This window comes from Pyrus communis, chromosome 16, assembly GCF_041283825.1.
Source record: "Pyrus communis isolate YQ-2024b chromosome 16, ASM4128382v1, whole genome shotgun sequence".
NCBI lineage: Eukaryota > Viridiplantae > Streptophyta > Magnoliopsida > Rosales > Rosaceae > Pyrus > Pyrus communis.
In genome coordinates this window covers 7,751,602-7,763,844 of record NC_142580.1, presented here as the reverse complement: position 1 = coordinate 7,763,844, position 12,243 = coordinate 7,751,602, and the positions used below count along the sequence as shown (strand labels likewise).

At 37.7% G+C, this 12,243-nt stretch overlaps 2 protein-coding genes across 2 annotated transcripts; one reads left to right on the top strand and one right to left on the bottom strand.

Annotated features, from left to right (window-relative positions):
- Positions 1-7,845: 7,845 nt before the first annotated feature.
- LOC148689905 (uncharacterized) lies at positions 7,846-8,683 on the bottom strand. Its single transcript, XM_088687873.1, has 5 exons — positions 8,592-8,683; positions 8,359-8,491; positions 8,206-8,249; positions 8,018-8,128; positions 7,846-7,942 (listed from the first exon to the last, which is right to left on the bottom strand). Exons 1-5 carry the CDS (start codon positions 8,681-8,683, stop codon positions 7,846-7,848), a joined length of 477 nt encoding a protein of 158 aa, XP_088543999.1.
- A 772-nt stretch (positions 8,684-9,455) lies between these two features.
- Positions 9,456-10,640, top strand: LOC137732610 (F-box/kelch-repeat protein At3g06240-like). The gene has a single exon (XM_068471916.2). It carries the CDS (start codon positions 9,456-9,458, stop codon positions 10,638-10,640), a length of 1,185 nt encoding a protein of 394 aa, XP_068328017.2.
- Positions 10,641-12,243: the final 1,603 nt, after the last annotated feature.

Below are 12,243 nucleotides of genomic sequence, written 5' to 3'. Positions count from 1 at the left end.
CTAACTAGGTTTAGTATCCCGAGATATATTTGGTTACAAAGGGCCATATAATATATATATATATATATATATGCCTCACTTGAGAGAAAAATATAGTTGATAGAACGGGCTAATGTTTAATATATGTGATTGAATGTGCTAAAACATTAAAGTGTTTAACAGTTTTGTTTTGGAGTCATTTGGAGTTTTGACCAATTCAAGATAATGATTACCTTGAGCATTTAGAAACATGTTATTATCAGATGATGCGTACCTACATATATATATATATATATATATTTAATTGGCCTCGAGTTTTCAATAAATATTCGACCCCAAAATTAGAAATTGATTAAATGGCTTGGATGGATGAACATATGTTTCTAAATAAAAATTCAAATATTTATCAAATTAGCTTATTAGCAGACTAATGTGTACTTACATATATATATATATATTTATGTGTGTGTGTATATATATATATATATATATGTCACATCCTGCCCCGGGGGGGGGGGGATTACTTCCCAGGCCCACTCCACTACCGTAGCACGATATTGTCCGCTTTGGGCCCCTTCAGGTTTTAACTGCTGAGTTCGTATCGACGAGGATATATAGCTAATCTTAGTATTGGTGGCTACTTTTAAGGGTATGATTCTTACCCACACTACTGTACCTTACTTATGCTCTGACATCGCGTGTGAAATGGGTTCGCTCCTACTCGTAGCGCACTCTGGTATTTAGGCACTTTTAGATTCAAATTTATTCACTTTTTATACACTATCACATTTTATGGCTTCGTCACCTTTCAGGTGTCGGCCAACACAGCTCGATTCAGGGTCCAAGTGGACTTTCTGGGTCGGGGTGTGTCAGTTTGGTATCAGAGCATATGTTGGGTAGTATTGTGTTCATCACAGGCGTGATGTGAGCACTCTTGGTTTTTGTGTTTGACGTTCAAATGATGCCACCTCGTCGATTATGGAAAAATATGTTAACTTTTCTTCAGTTTTGGACAATTTTGTTGTCTTCACGACATTTTAGATGATCATTTTGGCCATGTCCTTAGAATTAAAACGAAGATTTTCCTTGTGGAGGAAAGGTATAAAAGTGAGGCAAGTTGATGGCCTAAGTAAATGTTTTGATAATCATGCATCGCCAGAGATATTACCAAATAATTCTATCATTGTCCTACCGCCGTTAGTATTGATCCTTTAGAGATTGGAAATCTTAGTTAGTCTTGATTTCTTAGTAACATTTCGCGGAAGATCATCTGAGGGATAATTATTTGTTTGGTCCCTATTAGCACTAATATCTTCAAGCATACTTGTGTTCATGTTGGATCTTTAGGAGGAAGATCGACTGTCGATGAAGTCTTTTTGAAAGTAGATCTTAAGCAAGGTCTTTTTCTAGCATTGGGATTTTTCAATTAACGCTATTCCCAGATTTTTGCTTTCGTAGTTGTACTTATTAAATGGGTGAGAATAGGCTTGCGAATGTAAGTTGTCATATCCTGGGAGTTGTAGAAATCCGAAAAGCAATCATCAAATCCTCCTAGGATCAATGAACTACTTCGCTTGAGCCGAATAAATTAGGATCGTGGAAGCTTAGGAATAAGCTTTGTAATAGGACGGAAAACTCATGATTGTTGTTTTTACCCTATCACTTATCTAGGTAAACGAAAACCCTTTGACTAACCACCTCTCGATCACTTCCATAGGTAGACATTAGAATCGAAATGCGGATTGTTATGAGTGTCGAGGAAATTGTGAAGACCTTTTAGTTCGTGTCGTAGAGTTGGTTAGTAGTATTGTTCATTTCGAGGACGTATACTTTTGGCGTCATATCCCAAAAATCTTACCGCGGATCCACCACATTGTTAAGTTGGTATGGCAACATGACGGAGTATTGCTTTTACTTTTCACGATTAGAACCGTTTGAAACGAACCATCTTATTCATTGACCTAAAGTCAACAGTCATCACCTTATTTCGAAGGCTAGATGACACTTCTCTGTGGAGATTTTGATGATGCATGGTGATTGTCGATTGATGTGACAAGTCAATTCGGATTCAGACTTTCTTAGTATGTTAATGCTTATGTTTCTCGGTGGTAGAACCGCTAAAGATGAACCATCATAATTATGACCTAGAATTAACAATTTCTAATTTCATTGGAATACTGATTGGGACTCTTATGTAGAAAAGTGTGTCCAAATCTTCATTGATCTTAGAACTTTTTATTACATTTACTTTTTGGAACAAGCTAAGTTTTGTCAGAGGCAATAGTAGAATTAAATTAGCATCTATGAGTGCACTATTGTGTATCTACTCTCGCACACTTCCAGCCTGTCCTATTCTATTTAGTTGGGAAATATGAGTATCGATATAGAGTTACCTTTAATCTATCAAGAAATGGTTCAAATGATTTTAATCATTTTGTATGAATGGAGTTAGGAAGTTTCTTTTTATATGCTCAGTTCGAGATATGTTGTATATGTAAAGAATGTGAAATTCATTAATCGTGATGCTAAACCAATGATACGCTTATATGATGTTCCAATTGGTGGTTGTTTACTTAAGTAGAAAACAATATTCTTCTTGCTCTAAAAATTGAAGTATTGGCAATAGTTATTTCCTTAAAATGGGTGTTGAAATTTCAACAACAAGACACTTGTGAAGACCACTAAGATAGAAGTGGGATGTAGTCAACCTCTTCAGGTGATGTGATCTAGAAGTTCTCTTTGTGACGTGATCAAATGTGGAAGTAGGGAAGAGATAAAATCGAGGCTCCCTTTGATGTGTTTTTAAATTAATCCTCACTCTAGATGCACCTCGCTTTTGATTAATGTTGTGGGGATATTGAGGATATAGAGTTCAAATTTTTTGGACAACTACAATTTTCTAATTGCATTCAGAGGACGACGACTTTTTGAGAAAACTACTCCTAGACTTTTATACAAATTCAGCAAACAGAAACCGGACAAGATTATCATCTTGATGTATTTATATTTCATCGTGTTACATGTTTCACTTCCAAGCCTTTGGAAGTCGTTATGAAGGTTTCGAGTATTAGAAGTTGTTCAGTATTGCATTTCTACCCCTAGGTTAACGATTAATTTGAAATGAGTTACTCAGACCTTTGTGGACAAGTTGCATCTTGTTTGTCCCACCATTAGCGTGGTTGCAGTATATCCTTATCTCTATTCTTGTCACTTGTAACCAGGGTTACAATTTTGGGTTAACTATGGTATCATTGGAGTTGACGTATAGAGATTTTACGCACAGTGCATATTTAATAGACGCTTACTTTTGTTAGAATTATGGGTAACGATAGTTACATTCCTGTTTAGGAGTATGGTGTCATTTGAAATAACGATATGCAGCTCATGATTTACAAAAGAATATTGTGAACAAATATTTGATTGATTGAGATTGTGATGTAGAAAATTTATGTTATTGACAATGTTGCCTAAGAAGGTAGTGAATGAGTACAATCGAGACTTGTATGTGTATTTCTCATTGAGGGGCAAGATGGTAATATTGCACCCTTGAGAATTGTTACTTGCTTATCAAGACAACAGTGAATTGTCGGTATTGTGGGCTGCAAACCGTAACTTATTCGTTGGGTTGTTAAGCAAGTAAACAAGTAGATTATTCTACGTTAATATTTGTAATTACTTATTTAATTCGTTAATTGTTGTTTGGGCTTGACCTAAAAATATTACATGTTTAATTTCGAAGTGCGTTACGCTTTAAACACGTTTATAGAAAAAAATATATATATATTTTGGCATGGTACTGAAGGAGAAGGAAAGTAGGAATTTGAAGGCATGAAAGAAGAGTCACTACACTCCAATCATGACGGAATGTCATCCTCTATTATGTAGTTGCTATAACTTGATGCCTTCCTCGTGTATGTATTTACCTACATATCTCTCTTTAATTTTGAGTATTCTACGTTTAACTGATGATTTTAAATTTCGAGGATGAAATTTTCTGATGGTGGGTAGATTGTGACAATCCGTTCCAAATTTTACGTTTTTATCTTATTTTAAAAGCGTGAATTTACGAAAATGCCATAAAGACAAAGATTTTGACTTATGTTGACCATCGTTTAGAGAGACGTATGACTTATTCTTTTAACATATTCTCGTAGTACTTGTTGGTGTGAACGCATAGGCGAAAGCCGTTTGTGAGTCCGGATTATAACGGTATAGTTATGAACGTTTGAAATTGGTTATTTAAATATTTGAATTCCCACCTTGTGGGATTAGTGGACCAATTAAATTAAAGGGATAAGGAACCAATTAGAAGAGAGGAGGGAAGCCTGCAGCCAATCAGAAAGAAAGAAGAAAAGAAAAGAAAAAAAAAAAATTGGGAAAGCTTCCCGTGCACCCATGCTCGACCTATGTGACCACCCATTTTCCAAGGCCGATTCCGGCCAACTCCGATAGAATTTTTCGATGCCATCACTACCATCTTGAAGCTCTCTTTCCCCTCTACAAAAATCACCCAAGAACCACCTTGATTAACCATGGTATGTGGTGGTTTGAGGCCACGAAAGTTGACGAAAATCAATAGTGCTCCGGCCACCCTTTTCGATTTTTCGGCAAATCGGCAAAGTGATGGCTGATGCCACCACTTGGGCTTTGTAGCCCATCATCCCAGGAGCAAAACCCAACCAACCTTGACCCCGTTGGACCACCGTAGACGACGAATCGACGTCGGGAAGTTTTAGGCACCCGCCGGCTTTGTGGGCAAAATTGACCATCTTCCGTCCACTTTTGGACTTCGTGGCAGGTATGAAAGTTGCTCCACTAACTGAGATATTCATTTCTGTGAAGTTTGAGAATATTTGGAAATAGTTGGATTTTTCGGCGAGTCGGGGCGGCCGACCGCCACCCGCGGCGGCGCGTGGCCAGTGGGTTGCCAATGCTATTTTTAGGCTATGTCGAATGTCTTGAATTCAGTTTTGTTATTTGAATGACATAGGTTGATCGTTGGAACCTAAATTCGTTACGATACGTTGCTTGATGAAAATGTGAATCGACGATCCGACCGTTGGATCGTCACCAAACTTGGGTACATTATAATATGTAATATTTAAAGATCATAGGAATTTATGGATCTGAAATCCGATGTACGGATCTTCCCGAATTGAATTTGTAAGTTAGCAAAATAAATGTTCACGACCACTTGCTTTAGGCAATTGGCGGAGATCTGACCGTTGGATCGTAATGAAAATTTAATATGTTATTCTAGAAACATATTGTGGATCGTTGGGAGTTGCAGATTAAAAATCTGATATGTGGATCTTCCGGGTCAAGTTATACAGGGTTGTAGACCCTACCGTCGATTTTTGATCGACGGTTGACTTTTGGTCAATGGGTCTCAAATTATTCTTAAGGGTCCTTGAGGATATGTTTTATGTAAATTATGTATTCTATCGGTAAAAACTTTGAGACGTGATTTGATAATTGGTCACAGGCGGCGATAGATCGTGATGTCTCGATGTGTGTACGCTAGAGAATCATAGCGTGGACTCCAGATAAGTGGATCTTTTCCTTTTTATCGTACATATTATTGAGAGTTCTATCGACACTTTTAAATTGATTAGGTATATTACCTTCATATAATTATTGTGAATGCTTGAAGTACCTATTTGAACTACGAATGACTTGATCCCTGTTTAGGGTACATAGGCAGTCTAACGAGACGTTAGATGCAGCCATAAAATATTTGAGACAAAAGCCTTGCTTGGGAAATTAAGTAATGCGGAGGAAATTGGTAAAGACAAGTTTTAGTTTTGTGAATTAGTTAGTTAAATTAGTGTTAATTGGGTTGTCATGGATAATTATCCCTGAAAATAAGTAGTTCGGGAGTAGGGCATTATTGATTGTACACTTCACACCGTATTGTTTATAATTGAAAATGCTACGACATGGTTGAGTATTAGATTGCATCATGGTATATCCATATGTATATTACTTGCATATAATTATTGGGAATGCTTTCAAGTGCAAAGGTGAATGCAGGACACCCAGGTAAGTTCAGGTGAGTTTATAGTATTAGTTGAATCGATTGCGTTATAGCATGACTACAGTTATGTGTTAGGCAACTTCGATACTGTCGTACTGGTTGCCATGAGTTGCACATGTTATATTGAGATGCATTGAGAGCTCATAAACCTGCACCCCGATGTTAGTGCTCCCGCCCGTGGCCAGGGCACAGTCCTTCACGTGATGTTCACCTCCCGCACCTTACTCTCACCTTGGATCCAAGGTAGGTGCATAGTCTTGTCGTACAGACCACTTTAGGTGGTTCCGACTCGTAGGTGACCCGCGATTATTCGCACAGTCTTCACGTGATTGTAGCACTTGAGCGTATTTATTTACACCCAGTCATGTCATACAGACCAATTTAGGTGGTTCCGACTCGTGTGCAGGTATACTTATTGAGCTATTGGCTAGCCATGATTGATTAGATATGGATAAGTCGTACAGGTCACTATAGGTGACTCCGACTTATATGCTAGCCATGATTGATAAGATATGTATAAGTTGTACAGGTCACTATAAGTGACTCTGACTTATATGCTAGCCATGATTGATGAGATATGGATAAGTCGTATAGGTCACTATAGGTGACTCTGACTTATATGCTAGCCATAATTGATGAGATATGGATAAGTTGTACATGTCATATTAGATGACTCCGACTGATATATCATTTTGTATTGATTAAGTTCATTTGGCCCACTTATTATTGCATGGTGGAGTTGATGGCAAACCGTGGTTTTGGTCATTTCTGAGTATGGTTTGGATATATGTATATATGTTGTACTGTCTTATAGAAAACGATAAGGGAATTACAGTGAGGGGTTATTACTGTTAGAAAGGTAATAGTTTTGGGAAGCTTGGTTTTACTGCTTACTCACACTTTCTGTTTTGTACCCCTTCAGGTTTTAACTGCTGAGTTCGTATCGACGAGGATATATAGCTAATCTTAGTATTGGTGGCTACTTTTAAGGGTATGATTCTTACCCACACTACTGTACCTTACTTATGCTCTGACATCGCGTGTGAAATGGGTTCGCTCCCACTCGTAGCGCACTCTGGTATTTAGACGCTTTTAGATTCAAATTTATTCACTTTTTATACACTATCACATTTTATGGTTTCGTCACCTTCCAGGTGTCGGCCAGCACAGCTCGATTCAGGGTCCAAGTGGACTTTCTGGGTCGGGGTGTGTCATATATATATATGAAGACTAATGTGTACTTACATATATATATATATATATATATATATATATATATATATATATATATATGAATGTGTACAAGAATATTAATTAACCTACAACCATGCATGATTCTTGTAATAGATTGACCATTAAATAATTGGGAGACATTGCATATATTCATAAATAATATTGCTGTTAATATAAAAATACATGTTAAATGTACTTATAATGATATTTCATAGTTAGAAAAAAAGAAAATTATGACAAATTTCTTTTTGATTTTCAAGTTGTTAAAAAAATAGGTAGATGGGTTAAAAAATAAAAAAGTAAACGGGTACACGGTTATGGGTAAACGGGTATGCAGTTATGGGTAAATGGGTATGCGGTTATGTGTATGGTTAACTGTTTATAAATGGTTATGGGTATGGGTATACCCGTTTATGTAAATACCTAACGAGTAAACGGTTATGCGGGTAAAAGCTTAAACGGTTATGGGTAAATAACTGCGGTTACCCGCCTACCATAACCGTTGCACATCCCTACTTACAAGGCCTTATTTCGCTACCATAAAAAATCAAACCATAAGAGAAAGATAAGTCACTAATTGTAATTAAAATAGTCACTCACTTGGCATGGATCATGGCATTGTGACACAAAGCCAGTGTCCGAACCATTGCCAAGTCTCTTCCTCGTGGGTTTCCGTATCTTTCTTGGCGGCTTCTTCAAATTGCAAGCAGAAAAGAATTAATCTTTGTAAATTGTTGAAAGTCCATGAAAGAAGAAGAAAGGAAGCACCTTATTTCAAACAAATCTCCAAAATCATCGATGACAACCGCGACTGGAAATGTGTCGTGCAGATGAAATGCAGCAAAGTACTTTTTAATTCCTTCCTCGTCGTCCACATACCTACGCAGATCACAACCTCAAGAAACCCATTTTTTTGCATCACCATTGTTCATTCTTTTAATGGTCTATTGACTTACTTCATTTGTATTCGTTGAAATGCTTCAGATGATGAATCAACGCCCTGAACAGTTCTAACACAAATTAATAACCTATGAAGTTGAGGTCCACCCCACAACCAATTGGCGGGGAATGAGCCAACTCCTTAAAAAAAATGAGAAGAGGAAAGGTACCTGGGAAAGATAAGGGGGTTTGGCCTCTAACCTGCGCCGGTTGCAGATGAAAATTACTTGACCATTTGTGCATTGGTGGGCAGCATCCATGGCGGAGTTGAATGCAAACTGGAATAGTAAGGAGGTCTTTCCGCTGCCAAAAAAAGAGAGCCCACTAAGCAATCACAGAGAGAGAGAGAGAGAGAGAGAGAGAGAGAGAGAGAGAGAGAGAGAGTTTGAATTATGAAAAGTACCAGGAAGGAGGGCCAGAGGGAAGTAGAATAGGGTGGCATTGGTCGTTTTGTTGGAGGTCCATTTGCCACACGGAGAAATATCTCCGCACCATGGTCGAGAGCTGCTGAAAGCTGAAGGCTCGAGGGTGGAGGTGTGTCGTCAGCCGTCTTACGGAAATTTATTACCTTGGTTCGAATCACAATGCCGGGGCCTAACAGAAACTTTTCTTTGATTTTACGGGCCTAGCATATAACCTGCCCACCGTAGTTTTTTTTATTTTTTTTTTTATCTGTCGTCCTTCTCAAGTTTGATTCTTATTAAATGCGAATTAGAATCGTATTATTATTAGCTCATTGTAAAACTTAGCTCATCTTAACCCCTCATTGTAAATAATATTGTTTGTAAAAATAAAAAAAAATACTGAACAACACAATTTAAAAATAAACCAATCCGTACACAAATTATGTCAAAAACATTTATAAAATATTATGCAAGACACCAAGTTGTATGCATTTTTATTTTTTCTAATAAAAATCACTATCGTTTGACTTTTTATTTATTTAATACAACAATATATTTACATTGGTGTATCATATCTAGTGATATTTAATGTATATAATTAACATCCAATAAGATAAATTCATTAATTAATATGACATAGGCATTCATGAAAATCCTAAAACCCAAATCCTTGTTATACATTCACGAAAACCCTAAAACCCAAATCCTTGTTATACGTACATTCACGAAAACCCTACCTGTAAATTGCCAAAATTTCTCCCTGCACCCTTTCAACGAGAATAAGAACCACCAACTCTCTTGCACCGCCGCCATCTCTTTGAAACAGTCGAAACATGGATTTGTGAAATCAAAGTAAAAAAGCAATGTCAATCAATTGCTTTCCTGAAGAAATCGTAGCAGATATCTTGGTGAGGTTGCCCTTCAAGTCTGTAATCAAAGTTAGAAGAGTGTGCAAGACGTGGAACTCTGTGATCAAAAGTTGCACCTTCATTGACACCTATCTCAGGCGGTCCTTATTGATACAATCCGAACACGAAAACAACAGCGATGGTCGACACCATCTTCTTCTACGAAAGAAGAATGGATGGTATGGTAATAGTTACTACTCGTATTATGGTAATATCCTTAGTTCTCCATCTGGTTACACCGAGCTTATCAAACCAGCAATTCCAGACGTAATAAAACGTTGTTTTAGTCACCTGTCAATGGTCGGAACTTGTAACGGGATTATATGCCTTGCTCATGACGGACTGTTGCAGGACGAAGATGCCCCCACGATCATTTGGAACCCTTCAGTCAGAAAGTATGTGATTTTGCCTAGCCCTAATATTAAGAAGAACAACTTTAAGGATACACAAACCTATTTCTTTGGCTATGATTCACTGACCAATGACTACAAGGTCTTGAGAATTGTTACTGTGAGGAATTCTTTGTTGGGGGTTGAGGTTTACTCCTTGGCCAAGGGATGTTGGACAAGTCTTAGTACTGCTGCAACTGCTGTTTTTCCTGCTTATTTGTGCTCAAGGTTCTTGAGGAAATCGAAAGATGCATTTTTTAATGGTGCTATGCATTGGGTTCTACCCCGTGACAGAAATTCCAAAGAACATGTCATTGTGTCGTTTGATTTCGGTACTGAACTCTTCCACGAGATCGCGATGCCTGAAGGTTTTAGAAAAACAGGTTGCCCGAGTTACATTTTAAGATATGGAGAGTCTCTTGCCTTGGTTCAGATTGACAACGGAGGAGAACATTTTGTCTATGCGCTTCATTTGTGGGTCATGAAAGCATATGTTGAAGTGAAATCGTGGACTAAACTAGATAACAATAATGTACTCTTCAAAGGATATCGTCCTACTACCCCTCTTGGTTTCAATGGCTGTGATGAACTGGTGATGAAAATATTGGTGGGTGGCGATAGGCGGGCAATAGTGGTGGATTTCAAGACCGGAAATAAAAATGCTGCAACTGCTCTAGATGGCTACTCATCAATGAATCCTTTCGTAGAGAGTCTCATCTTACTTAGCCAGCCCGATGCTGTTTCCTACTAATCGATTGGCCAGCTCCATGGATAAAGTATCAGCAGGGCAAGGAACAATATGTTACAAATTTTCCTTTCTCCTTTTATTTTCTAAGTTGTATCCTTTTCTTCCCAACTTACATTTGGCATGGTCGAATTCAATTTTATACCAATTCCCTAACTTTTCCCATTCCTAAGCTATCCGATTCTTTACATCTCCATTATATGTTCCCTAAATGCATTTTGTTGGTTTACTAAAAAATTTTGTGTGATGTTGAATCATCTGTTGTTTGCATATCTACCCCAATTTACTAGATATCTGTTTAGATTTAGTGCAAAATGTGTTAAGCTGAATGAAACAAACAGATCATGCCCAAAGGTATTGCACCTTTACTGTAAGAATAAATTCCAGTTGGTAGATCATATCATGGTTGGAAAAAAGGTTAAAATAAAAAAGAGCATAATTTAAAGAAACATAACTTTTCAAGGTAATAGGCTTCACTTGAATAGGCTCACCCAAGAGGAAAAGAATAAATTCTCGTTGGTTGATCATACCGTCTTCTTTCACCCCCAATCATTTGCATCTCGAACTTGAACAGGCTCACCTAATAGGCTTCGCTTGGTCTTGAACCATCAGATTGATCTGCAAGTGGCGCATCGAAGTAATCCTTGATACGCGAAGCGTTGTCCCTTACTATTAGGAATTCTTAGGCTCCCCACTGCACGTAAAGACGATTTAAAATTCTCCTTAATCACTATTTTCATGTAGACAGAGTGTTCATATGATCATTTTATGAATCCATTTTATTGAAGATAGTTGTAACTTGTAACACAAGAATTCCAAGCTCATGGTCGTAGGCTATACAATGCCATCTTTAAACAATATATCTCCTTCTCTTTACACACTTCATCTCCAAGTACTCTTTAATAGAGCTTATAAGTGTTTGAATCTTCACTATTGCTTACAAGGATGCACTTTTGACCACGATCAACAAATCTTCTTTCTCTTGTGAATTATTTTGAATACAGTTAAAGCTGGTGACTTCACTTTGAGATACTATATATATCCATATAGCGTCGCTCCTTCAGTCCTTTGTTGAAATGTGAAGGTCTATGGGTGTCGAATTCGAACTCGGTACTTCTTCCAACGTTGAAAAGATCAACCAATAATTAGTTGATCAACTTCAACCTTATACCCCCAAGACGTAGTTTGGTAGCTTATTCGGCCTCGGCCTCCATGATCCGTCCATTTTGAATATACCATAATTTAGGTGCTGCCGGCGTTTTATTCTTCCTTGTTACTCACGAAAAATAGGGTCACCCATCCTCACTACCCTACCTATAAATTGTCATAGTTTCTCCCTTCACCTTCCAACAGAAAAGACTTGGATAATTGATCCGGTAGAAACTAGAAAGGCAATGTCAATCGACTACCTTGCTGAAGAAATCATAGCAGAAATCTTGCTGCGGTTGCCTGTCAAATCTTTAATCAAATGTAGAAGAGTGTGCAAGTTGTGGAACTCTCGGATCAAAACTTGCCCCTTCATTGATACTCATCTGAGCCGCTCCTTCCTTATTAATCGAATCCGACCACTACAGCAGAAACGACGGTCGTCAGCTCTTTCTGGTTCTGC